The sequence below is a fragment of the Passer domesticus genome, chromosome 1 (assembly GCF_036417665.1).
Source record: "Passer domesticus isolate bPasDom1 chromosome 1, bPasDom1.hap1, whole genome shotgun sequence".
Classification (NCBI taxonomy): domain Eukaryota; kingdom Metazoa; phylum Chordata; class Aves; order Passeriformes; family Passeridae; genus Passer; species Passer domesticus.
Window position 1 is genome coordinate 138,211,368 of NC_087474.1, and position 22,683 is coordinate 138,234,050.

At 39.8% G+C, this 22,683-nt stretch overlaps 1 protein-coding gene and 1 long non-coding RNA gene across 11 annotated transcripts; one reads left to right on the forward strand and one right to left on the reverse strand.

Annotated features, from left to right (window-relative positions):
• The first annotated feature begins 1,001 nt into the window (after positions 1–1,001).
• NDUFAF6 (NADH:ubiquinone oxidoreductase complex assembly factor 6) lies at positions 1,002–18,677 on the forward strand. 10 transcript variants are annotated; one of them, XM_064392076.1, is made up of 10 exons: positions 1,065–1,174; positions 2,093–2,217; positions 4,578–4,681; positions 5,586–5,708; positions 7,701–7,757; positions 9,359–9,461; positions 11,966–12,099; positions 13,909–14,010; positions 17,964–18,020; positions 18,523–18,677. In XM_064392076.1, exons 3-10 carry the CDS (start codon positions 4,661–4,663, stop codon positions 18,649–18,651), a joined length of 726 nt encoding a protein of 241 aa, XP_064248146.1. In that variant the 5' UTR covers positions 1,065–1,174; positions 2,093–2,217; positions 4,578–4,660; the 3' UTR covers positions 18,652–18,677. The 10 variants fall into 10 exon arrangements, with proteins under 10 accessions (XP_064248114.1, XP_064248124.1, XP_064248137.1 ...); XM_064392096.1 differs by having other exon boundaries at positions 2,093–2,189; XM_064392117.1 differs by having other exon boundaries at positions 1,072–1,174; positions 4,578–4,677.
• Positions 17,945–22,633, reverse strand: LOC135282399 (uncharacterized). Its single transcript, XR_010348595.1, has 2 exons — positions 21,494–22,633; positions 17,945–21,013 (listed from the first exon to the last, which is right to left on the reverse strand). It is a non-coding gene; the product is annotated as an uncharacterized LOC135282399 (long non-coding RNA).
• Between the last annotated feature and the right edge of the window lie 50 nt (positions 22,634–22,683).

Below are 22,683 nucleotides of genomic sequence, written 5' to 3' on the forward strand. Positions count from 1 at the left end.
CTAAGAGGAGGAAATAGGGCTTCTGCTGCAAAGCTTAAACACATTTTACCAAGGATGGAGCCCTGGGGTTAATTTTGTTGCCTGGGCAGAACAGCTCTGCCTTTCTGCCTCACACAGCACACCAGCCTGAGGCTTTTCCCAGTCCCACAGCCACTCCTATGCCACACTGACCAAAACAGGGAGGCTTTTACAATTCAGCTTCCTTGACTTTTTTGGGCACCAGGTTTAAAAATTTAATCACAGAATAAATTAGGTTGGAAAAGACCTCTGAGATCACCAAGCCAAATCTGACCAAAAACCATGTCAACTAGATCAAGGCATTAAGTGCCATGTCCAATCTTTCCTTAAATATCTCCATGGACACTTCTCTGGGCATCCCATTCCAATGTCTAATCACTCTGTGAAGAAATTCTTCCTAATGTGCAGCCTAAACCTCCTCTCTCACAGCTTATGCCAATTTCCTCTTGTTGTGTCACTTGTCACCTGGGAGGCCAACCCCACCTGGCTGCACCTCCTCTCAGGCACTTGCATGGAGCATTAAGGTCCCCTTTGAGCTTCCTTTTTCTCCAGGCTAAACACCTTCAGCTCCCTCAGCTGCTCCTCACAGGACTTGTGCTCCAGACCCTTCCCCAGCTCTGTTGCTCTTCTCTGGACACGCTCCAGCCCCTCAATGTCCTTCTTGTCCTGAGACAGAACTGGACACAGCACTTGAGGCCTCATCAGTGCCCAGTACTCTCACTGCCCCGGTCCTGCTGGCCACACATTGCTCATGGATGCCAGGATGCCACTGGCCTTCCTGCCCACCCGGACACACGCTGGCTGATATTCAGCCAGCTGCCGCCCAACGCCCCGAGGTCCTTTTCTGCTGGGCCTTTTCCAGCCGCCGTGCCGGAGGGGCGGCGGGGCTCGCCCTGAGGGGGAGGCGCTGGCGGCCGAGGCGGGCGGGCCCGTGCCGGCGCCATTGGCGGCGCGCAGAGGCCGCGGGCGCCCCCTGCCGGCGCGGCGGGGCCATGGCGGGCGGCATGGCGGGCGGCATGGCGCGGGCAGCGCTGCGGCGCGCCGGCCTCCAGCACCGCCTGGCGCGGCCGCCGGCGCTCGGCGGGAGGGCGGCGGCGGCGGGCTGGAGCGGCCCGGCGGCCGGAGGAGCGGTGCAGTACTGCGCCGAGCTGGTGCGGTGAGTGCCCGCCGCGGGGGGCTGCAGGCGCGGGGGTGCGCGCTCCGCGGAGCGGCGCGGCCAGCCCGGCCTGCGAAAGCTCGGCAGCGCTTCCCACGCGGCGGGAACGCTGACGAGCTCCCGGAAAGGATGACTGGGATTGCGCAGGCCGCACTCGGGCTCTCCTGGCCCCGAAAATAGCCCGAGAGGCCGGTGGGACCACGCCGTGTCGGGAGCGTGGAAACCAGGCGCATGTTCAGGCGGCGTGCGTGATCCGGCCTGCACACAGAACCACTGGTTAGCCTGTGTTGGAAGGACCTTCGGAGATAGCCAGTCCAAGCCCCCGCCCAGGCAGGGTCACCCGGAGCAGGTTGCACAGGAAGGTGTGGAAGGTGTCCCGGTGGGGGTTGAGCGTGTCGTGAGGGACGCGCCGCCGCCTTCCCGGGCACATTCCCCCGCAGTACCTCCCTCCTCCCCCCTTCATGGCTTCAGAGTACGGAACGTTCTTGTTCCCTTGTATCGGTGTTTTGGAGAGCGAAATCACCGAAGTGGATGTTTAAAAACATTGGGTATTTTCAGATCTTGGCTGCTGAGAACTAGCCATGCTTTCTGAGCACTCCCTGGAAAAACGGGATAAAGCAGAGGACATCTGACAGCTGGAGCAGCTCAGTGCCTTCTCTGTCCTGTACGCAAGAGGAAGGCTGTGTTTCCAAAACATCCTTTTTTTTTGTCAAACCCAAAATGCTCCAAGAGGAGCAGAGTGCAGTCAGACACTTCCAGGTCAGGTCACTTCCTTCGTGGATTCTGGGCCATAAACAATGTGTAGGGCCCCTTGGCTGCTTTGGAGCTCCCAGCAATTCAGTTCTTTGTAAAGTAAGATGTTAAACAAGTCTCTTAGTAAAGACCTTGGTAACTTTTCTTTGGATACTGTTTTTCCAGATGATTGACAAAAGCTGGGAGAAGGTTTCCATGTGTGCATAGAAAGAGTGGAACAGGATTATCTTCTCCAAGCTGGTGCTTGCAAAATGACAGAAAGGTGTGTGTGGTCTGCAGTAATGTCTGAGGTAGGAAAGCTAAGGGAAAGTAATGGGACAACCTCAAATGTTCAGTGCAGCACCAAGAAGCTGACCTGTACAGATGCACCAGAATGCACAGCCACATTGCATTTTTCATGATTTTCAAAATGCAGCTTTCTTTTCCTAGTTATTCTACCCAGGATTCATTTCCCTGATACTCAGGAGACCAGAGGCTGTGTGTACAGCCAATATACAGGTAAAGTTAACATCTGCAGGTGAAATGTTTCCGGTAACAAGCAACTCTGAACAGAATAGTTAGGTTCCAATGAGATGGTTGAATTAAAACTTTTTTTTAATATGTATTTTTGTTAAATGATAAAAGGGCTAATTAGAAAAACACACAAGCATTCAAAATAGTAAAATGAAAGGTGGTTATGCTTTCGGCATTATTTAATTGAAGCTGCTGTTCCCAGTAGTTCAGTTATTGCATGGAAATAATAACTATAAAAAATAAGTGGAAGGAATTATTATTTAAACAAAATAAAACACTTGGGGCTATGCAAGTGTCAGCAACTCCCTAGTTCTGAATTTGAGTCTCCAGCACATTAGGAAATACAGATGAGTTGTGCTTTAGTAATGTGTATTTGTTTTTACGATATGGAAGATGCCCTTTCTCTTTGGTCTTCCTTTTTCTGTTGAACAGCTAAATTCACTTCAAGCTATTTGACTAAAAAAATGTTTTCCTTATAGGTATGTTTTATGTCTTTAACTGTCAAGGTCTCAAAGACAAGCTGGTGGATTGATAGCTTTATTGTAAATTCATTATATGGAAAGTCCAGTTATGACCATTACTAATTTTTCTTCTGTCTGTGGGTTCATATATAAGCTTATACTTATTTGAAAAACCTCAGCTTATTTATCAAAAAACTCAATACCTGACTTATGGTCATTTCCTCCTTTCTACATCCCTTACACTCATACATGAAGAAGGTTGGGGTGGAACATGATCTACAGCAATATCAATTTTATTTTACTGAGGCTTAATGGTTTTGTGCACTAAATTTTTAGGCTTGGAATAATTGAAAAAAAAATCAACCAAAACCCCACCACGTCAACAGCATTACCAGAGGGCAGACAATTTTCTCTATTGTGTTGCTGAGTACTTTGTATAACATATGTCTTTGTTTCATTTCTGAAAGTAGAGTGTTGTGTGAACAACACAGACAGACTGGAACTGGGAAAATGTGGCTGTAAACCATGCAGCTCTGTCTAGGGTGGACAGTACTGAGTATTTCTGTAATTAGTCTTGCAAAAAATATTAGTTTTTGAGCTGGTAATACTTTTTAAAAAGTGTCTTAACTGAGGGAGGTTTAATGTATCTGTTCTGTAATAATGAAGGTGTCCTATAAAGCCTACTACAGCTCAAAAATTAATTTTTTTTGGTTGATATTTCTGTATTTGTATCAAGGTCTAAAAGAATCTGGCAACAGTTGTGGAAATGAAGCATTGGCTAGTTTTCAGCTGCTGTGTATTGTAGGGTTAAGCATCTCTGTTAAACTTCACTTCTTTTTTGTTTGATGCTAAAAGTAGCAACCCTAATAACATAATAATAATTGGGTTTAGTTTGGCTTTCTATTTTAAGATCATATTCAAAAGAAATACGAGTACATGCAAGAACAGCAAACTTAATGAAAATGAGTGCATGTGTTTTCCTTGACAACCTGCTTCTCCACTCTCCAGGCCAAACTTGGGAGTTCGTTGTGTTCTAAGGAAGAATCAGGTTTCAGGTTTATCAGAAAGTACACACAAATGTTGTTCAAAACAAGCAGTTTAGCTTTTCAGAGGTGGTCAGGTGTTTTTGTCAGCTGGAGTGATTTTTTAGTTCATGATTCTGAGCACTGTGTTTTTAATTTCGTGGCACACCCACGTGGCCAGACGAAAGCACATCACTCTGGGTTGGCAAGGAGTTACCTGCAGCGAAACTGCCAACTCCCGGAGGTTTTATGCTTTGAATCTAGTTGCCAGTAAACAAAAACTTAATGGTTAAGCAAGCACTCTTCTGCCAAGCTCCAAAGCACAGTCTTCTAAAGAAATGTGGTTTCGTGTTTGGAGCAGAAATCTGCAAGTCGGACAATCTGGATTCTATTTGCAGTTCTGCCACAGCTTTGCTCCATGCCTTTAGCCAGATACCTGGAGATGTGGATTTCAGAGGTGCACTGAGAGTCCAAGCAGCCTGCACTCTCTCTTGGAGTTGGTCTTACTTTAAAACAAGCCTAAAAGCTGGTACTTTTGCAAAGTCAGAGTTTTGAGCTATAACTTACTGTGACTTTTTGAGGAGTTCAGTGCTAAGGAATAGCACACCAAATTGACTTAGAGCTATAAATATGTGCATTTTGATTCTTTTATAGGAAGCGTGACTATGAAGGGTTTCTGTGTTCTCTGCTGCTGCCTGCGGAATCTCGAACCTCTGCTTTTGCCTTGAGAGCCTTCAATGTGGAACTGGCTCAGGCAGGTATTAAAATACATTTGTGAACTCTGGAAATTTAAATAACAATTTTGATATTCTCAGTTACACTTGTAAGTATTCTTTCTATAGTAGGTAGTGTTTTGTCAAGGTTAACTTTTATACAGTCAAGGGCCATGAATAAATAGTGCAGTACAAACCTCCAGTTTTGAATGGCTCATGGAAATTACCCAGCCTGCCCTATTGTTTTGTTTGTGTTATAATTTTTATGACTTTTTCTTTATGCATTTTAAAATCGAGTTATAGCAAACAGGCAGTGGTTCTTGATATTGTTATGTGATTGCATCTAAATCCTGGCTGCACGTGTGGTTAATGCCTAAAGTGCAGCTAAATCCCAGCTGTAAAAGGTTGGTCAAAAAATGCAATGCTATAATCAGGACCAAGTCTTTGTTGGCAGAAGCGAGGTGATGAAAAGCTGCAGGAGGGAAGTTAGTTGTTAGAGAGTTGTGGGAGAGGAGTGGCTGCAGTCTGTCCAATTTGCAAGGTGCCCAGAAACTGCCAGTGCAACCAGGAAAGTTGGCAGTGCTTGCCAGAAAGGCGTGATGAGGAAATGAGCTGACCAGGCAAAACCCCTGAGCAGCTTCTGTAGGCTGTGCTTCTGGCAGCCCATGGTGTGCACTCCCTCACTGCTGTCACCACTGCTTTTATTCCTTCAGGGAAGAAAACTAAAGTCAGGGTTGCCCAGCACTTAATCTCTGTGGGTTTTAAAATCAGGTTGTGGTGAAGATTTCACGTTTACTCTATGCAGTTCCTAAGCTTTATGAGGAATAAATGTCAATTCAGAACTGAGCTCTTTCTCTGCTGAGTTTGACTTTGTCCTGTGCCTGTCTTTTCAGCATAGACCAAGTGTTTTAAAAGACACTGAATTTCACTCCAGATGTATCCTTTCCAGATTAAAGACTCCATAACTCAGAAGACGACAGGTTTGATGCGGATGCAGTTCTGGAGGGACGCTGTGGAGGACATATACGGCGATAACCCACCACATCAGCCCGTTGCTACAGAACTGTGGAGGGTAAAATACACCTTTCTTGTCCTAAAATTTGCTTTAATATTACTGTGGGAAGTAATGTCAGTGTTTTGTGTGTGCTGTGCTGCATCTGTTCTAGCTGACAACACCGTTTCAGCACAAGTCCAGAACACAGCACCATAAAAGTGCTGTGAAGAAAATTAACTATCCCAGCCCAAATCAGTACAGTATTCAGACAGAAGTCATTCTGATTCTGGGATACCAGTTGCAGCCCTCTCCAGTAGCTAAGACTGCCAGAGGTACTCCCTTCTCACAAAACAGAAAATTGGTTTTGAAGTGGAAGTAGAATGGTCTTTGGTGAGACTTCACCTCAGTTGTGATTCCTATAAAGGAAGACCAATACAATACAATCCAAACAAAACTACTTGCAAAATAAGATGATGAAAAATAATTCAGAAAGTATTTTTAGGAGCTCTGATAGCTCTAAGCACTGCAGAGCACTGTAGTGAACTAACAATTCCATATAACTTGGTGACTTTTGCAGTCAGGATAGGATTTTATTTCCATATTTCAGCAAATACCCCAAGAGTGACCTGTTCAAAGCCCATGACGTCACAAATGTCCAAGAATGTCATTGCAATTCTTAGAAAAAAGGATTTGGAAAGACACCTGAACTCACAAGTATTGCTGAGCTGTTAATAGAATTAACATGTCTTTGCACAGCATATTCTATGTATATTCCTTTGTTGCTGTTGAGTTTATATGAGGACAATGTGATTTTCCAGAATAAATTTAAGTTATAATATTTAAATGTGTTCCTGAAGTTTTGTATATCCCAGAATACTTGCATTTGGGTTCCAAATTTTTATGCACTAGTAAAGTAGATAAATAGCCTTTAATAATATTTCTAGAATTATTAATAGCTCAGCTTTTGGTGACTTTAATATAAACTTACACAGCAACTGTATAATGTGTGATCTTTTCAGTCTATTTTAAACATATGAAAAGTGAGACCTAATTCTCTGTTCATTTCTGTGGAAGAAGCCAATTTTTCAAACTTCAAAGAAATGAGGACCCATGTGTTTGAATGAAGTAATGGATGTAATGTACAAAGTGGGTCATTGAGCATAGTTGAGTTTGGTCCTTTAAGTCTTGACCTGTTAGTATTCCAAGGATTTTATTTACAAAATGTTACATGAGGTGAACAAGTGAGATGAAAACCCGACATTTGTAATTATAATTTAAATGTGCTTTTTCATCTAGCAAGTACTGTCTCAAGCAGAATTTATAGAATCAACAAGATCTGGTCTTGTCAAACCTTGAAAAAATATTTACTAATATGATGGATGTAAAGGAGAAGTTGAAAGTGAGCAATGAGAAATCTGCCCTGTAAATTTTATTTATAGATGTTTTTACATGTGATTGTAGCCTTTCTGAAAACGTGTTCTGAAAATTTCAGTGTGGAAGAGGATTGAAGGTAAGTTGATAGAATGAAGTGGCTCAGGAAGGATGTCAAATATAAGACAAGAACCAAAAGAAGAATGTTACTGTGCAATATTTTTTAAACAAATGCCTAATATTAATTGTATTGCTTTGTTAGCATTCTGTCTTTGCAGTACATATCGGTATGTTGTGCTGATATTTTCTTGAGAATTTACGGGGGAAATATTCTTATTGCTGGACTCTGGAGGAAACTCTCTTCTTTTTGGAAAGTGAACATAGTAATCTGCATATATTTTGTGGGAACATATGACTCCAAGAATAAATTAATTTCATAAACATTTTTAAAGAAATGCTTTTAGTTTGCTGGCTTGATGTCTGGTATTTATTTTCTGTTTGCAGCAACTTGCTGTAAATGCCAGTTGAAATTTTTTTTTATTTTAAGAACATTCTCATTTTGCACTGACTTGCCTCTTTGATTTAATCCAGTGAATACAATTCTTGTATTAAATACTTAAAATGTATTTCAGCCTTCAGTATCAGTACTACCATCACTTTGTATACATTAACAAGGAGGTTTTATTTCATAATTTTCAGGCTGTCAAGAGGCATAACTTGACTAAAATGTGGTTCATGAAGATCATAGATGAAAGAGTAAGTATTTACCCTTCAGAGTCTGATTCTACTTTTAGTAATATTTGGGTTTTCTTTTCCTTATTTTTATAGGTTTGTGTGTAAAACAGAAGCTTATGTAATTTTCCAGACAGTAGTATTTCTCTTTAAAAATACTGCTACATTTTTAAAAGTTCTTCATTGATGCTGCTTGTCATAATTTCTCTTCTTTCTGCCAAAATGGCTAATAGAATCCTTTGTTTATTTTTGTCTTAAATTGATGTCGTTTGTGAGTTCATGTGGGTATAAAATCTCAAAAATCAAATTACTAATCTGAGCCCTTCTGCCACATTTTCATGCTACGCCTTATCATGGCTGTGGAGTTTTTTCTAAGCAGTGGTGTAAACTGTAGCATTCAAATCATATGAAGTTTAAAATAGCCACCTTTTTTTCCTGGAAAAGACAAGGTTAAGAACATCACTGGTACAGTAATGTTGCTACAAACTCTGACACAAGGACAAGAATGAAAAGCAGAGTGCAGGAATCTCCTAATTTTGCTGCTAAAGTAAGTGTCTCATGAAGCTATAAATTGAGCAAATTGATGGTCAGTTACTTGCAGAGGGTCATTGCTATGAAAGACTTGAGACTTTCTTAATGTTAAGATTTTTTAGTCTTTAAGAGTGGTATGTTTCAACCACAGAAACTGCTAGGACAGGAGGATGCTGGAGGATGTTATAGTTTTGGGTGTATTTTATTATCTTGGGTGTATTATTTGTTAGCGCCACTAAGTTGTTCAGAGGGCTGGAGCACCTCTCCTGTGAAGATAAGCTGAGAGATTTGGAGCTGTTGATTCTGGGGAAGAGAAGGCTCTGGAGCCTTCTTAGAGCACCTTCAGTACCTAGAAGGGCCTTACAAGAGCTGGAGAGGGACTTTTGATGAGGGCATGTAGTGATAGGCCAAGGGAGAATGGCCTTGAGATGAAGAAGGGTAGGTTTAGATTAGATCTGAGAAAGAAATAGTTTACTGTGGGGATGGTGAGACACTGGAACAGGTTGCACAAAGCGGTTGTGAACTCTTAATGAGGTGTTCAGAGGTTGGGTGGACCTCTGAGCAACCTGGTCTGGTAGAAGGTTTCCATGTCCATGACAGAGGACTTGGAGCTAGATGACCTTTAAAATCCCTCTTAACCCAAACCACTCTATAATTCTATGAATCTACATTTTTATGTGACTTTAACACTTCTCTGCATTTCATAGGTTTATTTTATGTTTTTAAAAAATACATTCCTGTTTATCTAAATTTCACTCTGCTCCAGATGCAAATTAAATCTTGACAACCCTACAATGCAAGAATGCCATATGATGTTTTGGTTTTGCTGTTTCCTTTCTTATGGAGAATTCTGATTTTATATTATTACAGAAAGTTATATTTGCTCCTTGGCTGCAGTTGAGCATAGTTATTTTTTAGGCTTGCTGGAGGCTTTAATGACTGCTTCTATCTGAGTTTATACTCTCTCTCTCTGTCTCTCAGTTTTGTCCTTTTGTGTTTCCAGTGGTGCATTGGATTGACAGGACTGTAGTAATAAGCCTGTACGAACAGCAGTTGTGTTTGTGTTCTCCTGAAGCTCTGTGTTTATATTCCAGGAGAAGAATTTGGATGATAGGCCATACCGTAACATCCAGGAGCTGGAAACATACGCTGAGAACACTCAGAGTGCTCTCTTGTACCTCACCTTGGAAACACTGGGTAAGTGTTTTTCCCTTTCTGGGTTTTGCTGATGACTCATTAGTGCAACTACAATATTTACTGATATTTCAAAAAGCCCTTTCTTTTCCTACTGGAGTTTAATTTCAGTAAAAGTTGTCCTAGATAGAACTTCAGATATCTTTTGGATGCTGAACCATAAATGTGGAATTGCACTGCAGCTGTCCTAGAACTCTGTGCTTTCCTTGGAAGCTGCTCAGTGCAGAGCTCACTGTAGTGCAGTTTCCTACTGTTCTTTGTTGCTTTATTTTCTCTGTTCTCGCTCCTCTTACAGAATGCAGAAAATTCAGCTCCTCACTGTGTTTCAATTATCCTACTTGTCAAAATACTGTAGGTGTCCTGCAGCTGTTGTTCTATACTGCAGTGATGGACACTGGTGATCTTGAAACAGCCAACTCCCCAACCTATAAACTTCTTTTGGTGATGTTGTAAGTTTTGGTCTGAATCCTCTCCTCTTCCTAGAAGTAGGTTTACTATCAGTAATTGAAGAGCTAGAAAAAAATGCAACAAAGATGATCCCTGTGATCAGAAGCTACTGTCTGTGTCATGTCTAATGTAAGAACCACAGATTGGGAAAGAACTGTTCATTTGTAGTGAAAAAAGGGTAATTTTCCTTTAGGTATCTGTTGCATTATAGAAGTATTTCCAATATGAGCTCAGATGTAAAAAAAAGGTGAAAATTATGGTGATAATGATTATTTAGTGTTTAGTATTGTAGTAGCAATATTTTCCTCTTGCTTGTCAGACTAATCTGATGAAAGGCAAGTACTGATGTTAAAAGTTTAAAAAAATAGAAAAATGAGAAGTAAAAAGAGAGAGATGGTGAGTACATTCTTCTTTGAAAGAACTGAGGAACTTATTTCTTAACATCTGATGTTTGCTTCCTCAGTAGGAAATTAGTGAAATGTTGCAAATATCTTTCTGAACCTCTTATTGAAGAATGTAGTACCATGAGAAATGCCAGTGTGGTCCATTCTGAGAAATCCTGAATAAGTTCAGTCATGCTTGGATCACTCACTCCTCGTACAAATCAGATAAAGCTGTTTCTGAAAATCTGTGTAGAAACTCTGGGTATTCTAATTGTTCTCTTGTCATACTTAACTTCTCTTAAATATACAAATGTAACAAAATATCTAAGCAAAAGTCTCCTTCACTGCATATTAAACAGTTAACTTTTGTTATTTATTTTTCCCCACAAATTGAGAAACTCATCAAATACAGCCCCTTTCTTGGTGTTACCCATCAGCAGTGTTTTCTAGACTGGGTGGACCTGGTTTCATTTAGGTCATGTTTGCTAAATTTCTTTTGCTATTTAAGACTCCTTATTCCTGTTGAATCTCTCCTGGTGTGTGCTCTCCCAGTACTAGTACTGCTGTATTCTTGCTGGTTTCAGGTTATTCCTTTTGTCAAGCTCATTTTGACTGGGAATCCTGTCATCTGAAGCCCTGGTACTTCCTCTCAACTCCTGTAATTTAAAAATACTAATATTTGTGCTCTCTAATTACCTAAGTAGTTAGTAAATATTGTCCATTGATTCCTCCAAGCCACACTTTGCTTTCTGCTGCCATTGCCAAAATCAGTCCCTGTAGTGTGTGTACAGTCACTCTTTCACAGAGAATTCTGAGACCCACTGAAACCCAGACAGGCTTCTGCAGTGAATCTTCTACCCCCAGTGTTATTTCCAGATGTCACTTAGGTTTCATTGGTCTGTAATTGCTGTATCCTCATTTCTTTCTTTGTAGAATGCTGCTTCTGTTAAGAATTTTTATAAATTTTCATTTAAATTTTCATTTTATCTCAGCTCAGGTTTATAGTCAGTCTAAGCCAAGCTTGTATGGTCTTGTCATGAAGAGCGATGGTGCTGCTCTGCCCCACTCATCTCCCTCTCTCAGTTCTCACAGTTTTGTGACTGTGCAGTAACTAACATTAGTTTTCTGTTGTTTTGGTGGTCTGATTCAGTTTGCCTCATTGCTGCTGACAGAGAAGGGAGGGGATAGAAATACGGGTTTGGGGGGTGAAGCATGGGATCATTCTCTTTGACTTCACTACACTGATGAATCAGCTGCAGCTAATCATGAAACCACGTTGTAAGTATTAATGCTTGTCAGGAATCTCACTCTTGAATGACTTTTTGTGGCAGGAAAAGCAGTTCTTGGAATACTGTTATCCTGGGAGAGGATATGCCAATGAAAGTGAGTTTGTGTACCAGTGTGTTATAACTGAATAGGTGCTGCTCTGCTAAGGATACCCTTTGCAGATACTGTAACAAGAGACATCTTGCTCCTGAATGTGGAAATGAATGGATTTTCCTGCTGTTTTGCACCTCTGAGATGAGATCTCAAGGCAGTTTATGCACATGGACAGTTCTGTCAGGGACCAATGCACATAGCTTTCATAAAGCATGACTGTGATACACATCAGAGAAGGCCATACCCCTCAAAAGGCCTGACTGCATGTTTCTAAACATACTGTTTCTGCCATTCTAGGTGTGAGGGACATCCATGCTGACCATGCAGCCAGCCACATTGGGAAAGCACAAGGCATAGTTACCTGTTTAAGAGCAACTCCATATCACTGTACAAGACAAAAGGTCTTTCTTCCCATGGACATTTGTATGTTGGTAAGAGAAGCAAATAGTCTGGAACTGAACAGTGTAGTTTTACTAACTCTGTTTCTCAAGGTTAGTTATGAGATCCTAATTTATTATGCCAGAAAGAAATGGTATGTTTTTTCTTTATTTTTACTCATTCTGCTGTGGCCTGCTGATTGTCACAGTTTTATTATCTTTTGGGAAGTGAGAGGAGTGACCTTCAAAAAACTCTAGATTTCTCTTAGGGGTTTGTTTGTTATTATTAAATGTATTAATATTTTAGGTTTCAGGAATTTTTCCAATAATGTATAAAAATGCACGTACGGAATGGGTTCTGGGGGTTTGTGTTTTAGGATTGGGTGTGGGGGTTTTTTTCTTGTTTTTTTTTTTTTTTTCCTATTCTGTCACCATAAAGGAAGCACTGTGAGAAATTTTACTTTGAATAATCTTCTTTGTGCTTCTCTTTATTAACTTTTCATAATGTGCTGGTGGTTTTTGGGATTTTTTTTCCTGTTCCATATTTTACAGTTATAGGCCTATATTCCATACATTTCTGTAGGAGATGGTATAGCCCTCCAATTTAAACTGTACATCGCATTTGCACTGGAATTTAGCAGATATTTCAGTTTAGGTAAAATGGGGTTGAAGCTCACATTTTTTCATTAATGTTCCCTGGGTTAATCTGTAGGCATCTCAGCTGTTAGTCCTTCATTTCCAGTCTTTATTTTTAAATGTTAATGCTGTTCTTTTTCAACTTAACCAAAATGTATACAATTATGGTGATGCCTAAGGTGATTGTGTTAGTATTTTCTGAATATAATTTTAATACAGTTAAAAATTTGGATTGGAAATTTAGTAATGTAGGTAGCTGCAAAAAATGATACTAAGATACTAATATAGGTCAGATACTAAAAATACTAATATAGGTCAGGGTTCTAAGACTGCAGAAAGGAATTGCACTCTCCTTTCAGCCCTTCTGGGACTGTGTGTTATGGGAGGCCTTCCAAGTTTTCAGCTTTTCAAAGACAGCCTGAAAATTCAGTCATTCCTTGCCATTGAAGGTGTTCTGCAGTGAAACTGTAAAAACAGCTTGCATCCCTTCTGTGCAGACAATCTTGTAAGCATTTCAGCTGCTGGCAAGACCTGTGGAGTTCTCCTGAGTCTCCTTTGACACCTTCTGCCCACCTTCATAGAGCTCTCACATGTCTCAGTGTGGTTCAGAGGAGTGGGCAGCTGGAGCAGTTCTGAATATGCCATATTCTGTCTTAACATTGGTTGCTGTAGTCAAGGAATGAGTTTGGAGTTGGCTTTTTGGGGTTTGGAAGGGCTTTTTTTGGTGCTTCTGGGGTTGGTTGGTTGGTTTTTGGAGATGGCTTTGTTTGGTGTTTTGTTGGTTGTTGGTTTTTTGTGAGCCTGGGATGTGCATACCAATCCCAAGATTCAAAGGCCAGCATGGCTTTTGTCGTAGCTGTTATTGGATTTCTTATCCTTAAGATTGATTCTTGGATTATGGTTTTAAAAATTGTCTGTCTAAATTGATCTAAGTCCCCCAGACTTTGAAATCTGTCTGTATCTTACTCACTCGAAAATCTTAGGAAACAAACTTGTGCAGAGAGTCTGTACTAATTGTTCTCTTCATTGTCTTGATTTTTTCCAAGTGACTGACCAAAAGAAAGGGAATTAAAAAATGAGAGAGCAGTGGTAGAGCACTTAAGCTGTTTTAATCTTTAGTCCTTAGCTTCATTGCCGGGACAGGTTTTTGAAAAGCAAAAATGGAAACTTGATATTTTTAGAGGGTTTTTTCTGTTTTTTGATTTTGGTTTTCCTTCCTATGTCTAGCATGGAGTTTCACAAGAGGATTTCATAAGAGGCAAGCAAGAGAAAAATGTGAGAGATGTAATCTATGACATCGCCAGCCAGGCCCATATTCACCTAGAACATGTGAGATTCTTTTCCTTTTATTTATTTAAATAAACGTAGCTGATGCTAGTCTTCACAAAGCATTTGTTGTTAGAAGACTTAAAGCTGCATACTTAATTTAAAATATTTTGCCCTTTTTTATTTTGAGAGATTACATTAAAAAAATCCCACCACATTAAAGATTCAAATATATTATAACTGCTTCTGTATGAATATTATCTTTATGTGCAGGAGACAGTTTACTCACAGCCAAGTCCAATTTCATAGATATAAATGCTGCCTAAAAGAATTAGTACTGGAAGAGAAACTTTAAGTAGAGTTTTATAGATGTGCCAGCATGGGATGAGCACCATAGTAAGAACATCTGCATACAGTATTTCCCAGTGGAATGGCTGCCAGGAAAACAGAGCATGTTGCCTTTAACTGCTGGTTAGTGTGTGTGGGAGGGGGATTCATTCCCTGACATGACCAGCCATGCCCAAAGCTATGTTGAGAAAGGTGCTTTCTGCTTATTTCTTTTCTGGCATGCAGCCAAGTCAATTAGGAAAGTCTGTTTGGTTGGAACAGTGGATGATGGGCCCTGAAGAACTGCAGAGTCCTACTCTTTTTTCTTTCATGCTTTTATTCTAGCTGCATTATGAGATGCTTGCCTAGTGCACAGGACAAAAGCAGAAGAATATTTTATTGGCAATGCTTTGTCTTCCTCTGGCTGGAAAACAAAGAGCTACAAAGAGTTTCTTAGGTCTACAAGTACATGTACACTTTCAGTATTGCCCCCAGTGGTTCCAGTCGAGGTAGTCTGGAAAGATACCACTTCAGAGTCAAGAAATGCCAGATTTATCTCTGCATTTGCACCATTAATATAATCCTCAATTACAGTTTTACCTGTGATCACAGTATCTTATGCAATCGAAATAGGAAAGCCCTTCATCTTTTTTTCTGAAAGTCAAATGTGGCATCCCTGGTTTGTTCAGTCAGTGCCTACTGAGCTGATTGATGTTTTTGTTTTTTGTTAATAATGTGAATATGTTATAACAGCCCTCCAGTACCTAAAGGGAGCCTACGAGAAAGCCAGAGGGACTTTTTACAAGGACATTAAGGACAAGGGGAGATTGCTTTAAACTGAATGACAGCAGGTTTAGATTAGATGTTAGGAAGAAATTCTTCCCTGTGAGTGTGGTGGGACACTGGCACAGATTGCCCAGAGAAGCTGTAGATGCCCTATCCCTGGAAGTATCCAAGGGCAGGTTGGATGGGGATTTGAGCAGCCTGGTCTAGTGGGAAGTGTCCCTGCCCATAGCAGGAGGGTTGGAACCAGATGATCCCTTCCAGCCCAAACCATTCTATGATTCTTTGTACCCTTTGGCTTTATTTTCCATACACTAATTATAATTAATATTTAAAGTATTCCTGTTCATATTGTTTAACCTGATGTCTCAGTTTTTGTGGTCACATGCCCAAGAAAACTGTTTACTTCATTTAGAAAGAGGGAAAAGTACAACATCAAAACTGTCCATTATCTTTGTTCAAGCTGAAATGTTTTGATTTTTTTTTTTATTCTGCACCCTTCAACCCATAATGTACAGTGTATAAAACCCATTGCCTTTTGGCTAAGAAAAATGTCAAGTGCGTGGCCCGAAATGCCTCATATCAGGGATGGGAGGCATGGAAAATGAGTAATGTGTATTTATGGTCCACATACTCAAATTTGGTTGCTGGTATTGTATTAAAACTTTGGGATAGAAGCAGGAAGAGAATTTGGTTCTTCAGAACCTTTCAGGTAATTGATAATTCATAGTGCATTGGTTCCTTTGTTCCCAACATGGGCCTACCAACTTCTGAAGAGAACAGCTCTCCTTTCTTCCCACTCCATTCCTAGAGCCCTGCCCATGTTATGCACTGAGAGGGTCCTGTGGAAAGTATGCAGTGTGGTCATGTAATTGGAGACTAAAGAGAAAAGTATAAATACAAGGAAACCAGATTAGGGCAGCATTAGCATTTTATTCAACTGACTGTTGATCCTGGCACTCCTCCCATTTTCTTCCCCCTTTGTATGTTTTTTAATGGGTGGGTTGTATCACCTTAATTAAAATTTTAAAACAGTTCCTCTCTGAATACTTGCTTCTAGTCTCCCATCTTCAGTGAATTGTTGACAGTGCAGGAACTGTAGAGTGTTCAAACCACTTGAACTGGCCATAGCTGGCACCAGTAACAGAATGTTGGCCTCCTCCATAATCAGATGGTCTCTGTTAATGCAAGGACAAGGATACTTTCTGCCTAATGGATGAAATGGGCTTTTGCTGGCAGCATTTGCTGGGTATTTCAGGACCTTAGGTGAATCTAATGGGCTGGTGCCTTTACATGCCTCTGTTCTGCAGTATAAAATCACCATTTTGTTTTGCCTGAGGGTCTTCACAGCCACTTACCCTTTGTTTTAGCTGGGATTACAGGGCAGGGTAAAGTTCAAACCTGCAGTGAGGTTTCAGCTATCTCAGCATTTGTTACACAAACCATGTATTTTAGAGGATGAGGGTAACAATTACCACCCCCATTTCACAGCCAGAAGACACGTAAATCTGAAATGCTGATGGAGTCTCAGCCATGTTACATGAAGCATATTGTAGTAGTGTGGCCCTTAATCTTGAGAAAAAAATTTCTGGAGTATTGGTCAGGTCTTCCTGACACTGCAACTGCTGACCAGCAGGTGGCAAAATATGATAATGAAGATTGCAGTTTTCCTTAGGAATTGTGTGTTTTATCAGCATAAAAGCATGTAACAAAATGCTCTGTCAGTCCCCCAAAGTGTTCCCTTTGAAAGCCTACAAATACATTTATAAATTCTCCCTCTTTCTCTTCAGCACCCCTTCCCCAATTCCTTTGGTGAAAAAGGGTCTCCCTTTTGACTTTTTGCATTTGTCTCTGTTGTCCTACATCATTGTGGGACTCAGTTTATCAAGGGAGATAAAATGCTTTCTGAATGACATGTGACCCATTCTGGGTTGAGAAGGTCAAACAAGACTACTTTATTTTTTCATCTTGCAATTAATAATAGAAGGGCAGAGCATTGGATCAGGGCAGAACATTTTTCTATTTTAGAAATAGATATACACAAGTGTTATGATATCTCAAAATTTTAAAATAATTTGTCTTCTGAAAAGATTGATCATTTTTTCCTCCTAAACTTTCAGGCTCATTTTCTCAGTTGTCTGAAAGGTCTGTGAAAAATGAAACTTTACAAACTCACACATTCTTGCCTCTATTTATAGAGAGTTAGTTTGTTTCAGCCTGTAAAAAAAGGCAAAACAAGAAGGGATTTTGTTTTTATAGACAGGCATTACAGGAAGACTTGTTCAGCTCTGTTAGATGTACTGACTTGAATATGAGTTTAAACTGTTGATTTAATACAGCCATGCTTTAGATTTTTATATGTAGATACTGAGGAACTGAGATAATTTCAATGTCTCAGATAAATAACCAAAGGATTTACAACTGGATTCCTGGGACTGATGGCAACATTGAACCAAAAAGATGCACTCAGAAAAATGCATTTCTGGTCTTCCATCATTTCTGTATATTGGGGGAAACAAAAAAAAAGTAAAAAAAAAAAAAAAAAAAAGAAATTAAACTGTATTTACTAAACCAAATGCAATTTGGGACTTTGTTGGAAGAAGGCATGCTAATTTACCTTGGTTTATAGTATGTAGTCTTGAGGTCTGTCAAATCAGTAAGTATTTTTGCAAGCCTCTGCCAGTATTACGTACTTTTGTGTAACTACTTTTGTACACAGCTTTCATGGAATGAAATGTTGCAGTTTTAGGATGTCAAAATAAAAAGGGATAACCCTGGTAATAGAGTGTGCTGCCTCTAAACATTATATACAGTACTTGATGTTTAATCAGGAATGTTAAATTCTTCTGATAAGTACTTTTTTTGTGTTTTGTTTTTCTCTCCCACCTTACCCCATTTACTTTTAGGCTAGATCTTTCAGTAAGAAAGTTCCTGTGAAGGCGTATCCTGCTTTTTTCTGTACGGTGGGTGTGATCTCACTCTTTAAGTGATGGACTTATTGCTGTGCTGATGCATTTGTGAAGAGTATTCAAATTAAGCATGGTCAACTACCACTTCACGTGTCTTATTTTGGGAGGATGTAATATCTAAAACTCATAGAAATCATAATGTGTGCCTGACTGTAGAACCTTAGAGTTTTGATCAACACTTCTAATCCTTCTCTTTTAACTACATCATTCCACCCAAGATGTCTTTATTCATAGACTGCTGTTCTAATGCAAGAGCCCCAAATCCTGTCTATTTTCATAATTTGGTGTTTGGTCTACTAAAAGATAATGCTTCTCTTCACAAAACTTGACTTTTTTATATGCTTGGAATGTGATGATTTCACTACCATTTAATAGCACAGGCAAACTATCAAGCCTTTTTTGCAGTTTCTTATTTGGTTTCTTGTATTGCTTTTAAAACTTAATGCCTAATTATTTGTGTGCACCATGTGTATTAAGGCTTTTTCTTCTTTTCTAGGTTGCTTTAGATGATTATTTATATAACATGCGGAAAGTGGACTTCAATATATTTCATCCAAGCTTACAAAAGAAGAGTACATTATTACCATTGTATTTGTATATTAGATCTTGGAAAAAAACATATTAAAGCTTGTTTGGTTATTTTACTATGGATTCAGAGTGCTGAGTTTTTTTCTTTAATGTCTTAACTTGCTAGAATTGCGAAGTGTCTGACTTCACACTTCTGCAAAATGCAGTTCCAGGGAAACAGCAGATGCACATGAACTGTAGCTGTCAGCTTGCTGGCAGTAGCTAAGTTTCTTCTTGGAATATTAGGCTGATATCTCTTTTTCACTTGTCTGCCAAGTCATATGTCCTTGTCTGAGATTGCTTTTCTTGTCTTTCCTGTAATAACAGCAGTATGACAGAATTCTTGGACAAATGCTGTGCTAATGGATACTTCTGACAGTTCTGATTCTTTGCCGAGGAAAGGAAATAGAAAAAAGACTGCTTTGTTTGTTCCCAAAAGCAGTTACAGTAAATGCCCTATAAATCAGCTAAGTAGTTCTATTTAGTGCAAGGAGCAGGCTTCCTGCAAGTAGTGATGATGCTTCAGAGTTGGAAGAAAGAGCATGTATATTTGAATGCAAGAAAACTGTCAGGAAAAGCTCTAGCAGAAATTATTTAACTGTGTGTTGAGATTGAGCACTGAAGTGACTATAGGTAGTGGGATGGTGGGACAGCTTTGCAACCAGGGAAGAGAGCCCATACATTAATATGTATGCATTAGCATGGATAAAACAAAATACATGTCTCTGGTGTTTTCACTCTGCTCTTGCTTTGGCTGTGTCTTCCTCCTGGCCTCATCTCTGTTGTTGCCCACAGCTGTCATTGCACTGTGGGCTCGACTGCCCCTTTGTTCAGTATTCAGCACATCTTTCAGGACATACTCCTGTGTGGCTTCCCTGAATTCCTCTTCTTTGGTACTGTGAAAACATTGCTGAATGTTTCAGGTAATTTTAATCCTCTCTCTCTCTAAAGGTACTGGTCTGAGTTTTTTTGAGGGAAATTACTAGTAGCTTTGTACTCAGCATCTGTTAGGATCAAGGTAAGTATTTCTGTTTGATTTGTTTTATGGTAAAATAATGCTTCCTAACATTCAGCTTGTTCAAATTGCACAAATCCGGTAGTTTGTTCTGCCTTCATCCTTGTTCTCGTAAATAGCTGCTTTTCCTAGAGATTTGTTTTTCTTAAATCAGGGTTAATCATCCCAGATGCTTGGCTGTATAACAACATCCTGTATTTTTGTGTAAAATGCTACATAATGAATTTCTGTGAACAAGATTCGTGGGTTTTTTTATCACAAACTGTCAGCATGGTAGAAATCTTAGGAACCTGACATTAAGTTCTTCATTTGGTGATCTTGCTTTACATGTTTGAAATTGGTTTGTGATACAGATCTTGGTTAATCTGCAGTTTTTTATTCCTGAGTAAGACATTTCTCTTTGAATTTGTTCAGCTCAGGATCCTGCTTTCTGTATTACTAGAGGTGGAATAATCAAGGTGATACAAACCAAGAAGAATCAGTATGTACTGCATTGGGAGCATACTGGCTGTTTTCTTAATGTAAAATCTTTACAGTTTCTGCCCACTCACTTTTCAGGTCAGCTGCAGCATCATATCACTGGTGTTTCTGAATGTGGCAGAGAGGTCTGGTGAAAAGAAAATGTTTAATTCCTATGCAGGCACTGCAGCTCTTTGTGCCAAATGAAGAGCAAAGGCTTAGGCTCTGTTGCTGCTACCAGGCCAGCTGCACATTCCCTCTGTTTATTTTGTGATCTGGAGCAAGCATTACAAACGCCTCTTTCTGCACTTGGTGATGTTTTGTTCCAAATGTGCTGAGTCAGGACAGTTGAGGCAGACCTGTCTGTCCTCTCAAAAGGAATCACTCTCCTGTAAAGTCTTCTCTCAGGCAACTAGCGACAAGATAAGAGGGCACAGCCTTAAGCTGTGCCAGGGGAGGTTTAGGCTGGACATCAGGAGGAATTTCTTTGTGGAAATAGTTGTTAAACATTGGAACAGGCTTCCCAGGGAAGCGGTGGCATCATCATCCCTGGAATTGTTCAAGAAACGACGGGATGTGGCACTTAGTGCTGTGGTTTCATTTACAAGGTGGAGATCAGTCAAAGGTTTGACTCAGTCTCAGGTTTTTTACAACCTAAAAAAGTCACCTGATTCTGTAGTTCTGTAATATTTCCTTTCTCATCATGGCAGGTAAACAGCAGCCTCCTCTGCCTTGACCATCCTCCAGCTCTTCAACATAGCAATTTCCCAAATTTTCTTCATAGCAATATCCTCTGTAGGCAGGTCCTTCTCCAATCCATGCAAAGCTGTAGCTAGATGCATTCTTGACCCCTTCCCCAGTATAGCTTGGGATGGCAGCTTCTTTCCTACAGGGGACTGGGGTAACCCTTGTAACACTGCAATTCTGTGTATGCACAGTTCTAACACTGGATTTGAAAGAATTTGAGAAAAGCAAGTATTAGTATTTTGTTCAGGATGAACTTTTGGTCACTAAACTTCAGGTTTAAAGTCAGCACTGCTGAAATCAGTCCTTTTCTGGTTCCTATACATAAAAGCATGCAAACAGCAAAATCCAAAACAACCCCACCCCAATCCATCAAAAAACTGCTAAGACATTAATAGCTAACATTACTAGGAGGTTATTTTAAAATGTAAAATAGCCCTTTTATATTAAAAATTAGGAAGAGAAACCAGTCTCCTAAAATGTAGTTCACTAAAAGCAAGAGGAACAGTCTACACCAGCTGTGGAAACAAGTCATAGTCCACTACAGGTTGAATTCTTTCACAAGCTAAATATCCCTCCCATAATTGTTTGAATTGGCATTAACAACCAAGTGAATTTGCAACTGTACAAGTATCAAGAAAATGTCCCACTTTAGTATTAACAAAATTGAAATCAGACTAACTCTGAGCTCAGGGTAATCCAAAAATGCTCCCCATGTGTAAATTTTCTTTGTTTTCCCATCACATCTCATGATTCTCCATCCACCTGAGAATATCTTGCATGAGCCATTTGTACCCGCAAATCTGCAGTGACACAAATGTCTTAAGTCAGGATTTCTCTTTATTTGGAATACAGTATCAGTGAAGTATTCCATACCTGGAATAGGTATGTCTGCAAAAACAGAGAGAACTGTCACCATTTTTTCACTAGGAAATGTTTGACTTTTACTTCCTGGCAAAAGTCACAGCTCCATAAAAATGAGAAACTTTTACATATATATATATATATATATATATATATATATATATATAAAATAATGCAATAGGGAAAAATGTCATGTTGCCATTACAGCACTGTACAGTAGAACTCCAAGTAATTTAGGTTAGGAAAAACATCTTGCATTGCAAACTTTAGAACATAATTATTCTATTTCACATGTGACTCTGGGTCCACATTGCTTGAAGTACAGCTTTTTTACCTTACACTCTTTATTACTGGGAAGCTACTCTGGAAAAATGAAAGCCAAGAGATTATTTTTCAATTAGGTACTGTTTGAAAACCAAACTATAGAGTCAAAAAAATACCAGCTGCTGAAAAACATTAGTTTGGCCAGCATAACTAGAGGGGCAGCAGCATTATGGAAGAAACTGCTGATGTGGGAGAGTAACAATGAATTCAAGAAAGCTAAAACCTAATAAATACTGTAAGAATCCTTGGGGAGAAAAAAGGAGCTGAAAGTCCAGTTTGACTTTCACTTGCTGTTTGAACCTGCATCTTCAGAAGTTTGAGCTCTTTGGCAGTCTGACATTTCCCTCTCCTTGCTTAGGTGTGACTGTTTAGGAGATGTGATACTCTTATTTCTGGAAGGAGGCTTAGCCACAAGGATTACACTCTCATTTTTTGACCCATTTTTCAGTTGTCTTTTTGACATTTTAATGTTCTTTCACATGAATATACTGGGAGGATGCAAACTAAACTTTCCTGGGAAAAGAAGGAAGAACACAGTTATCTGTACTACTTATATTGAGCTAAAAAGGAAATTCTGACTCATTGAGGCAAGTTACTCTGTAATTCTCCTGTCTCAGCTAACAGCAGGTAACGAACCACTTCTACACCAAGAAGTAGCTCTCAGGAAAAAAAAAAAAAAAAAAA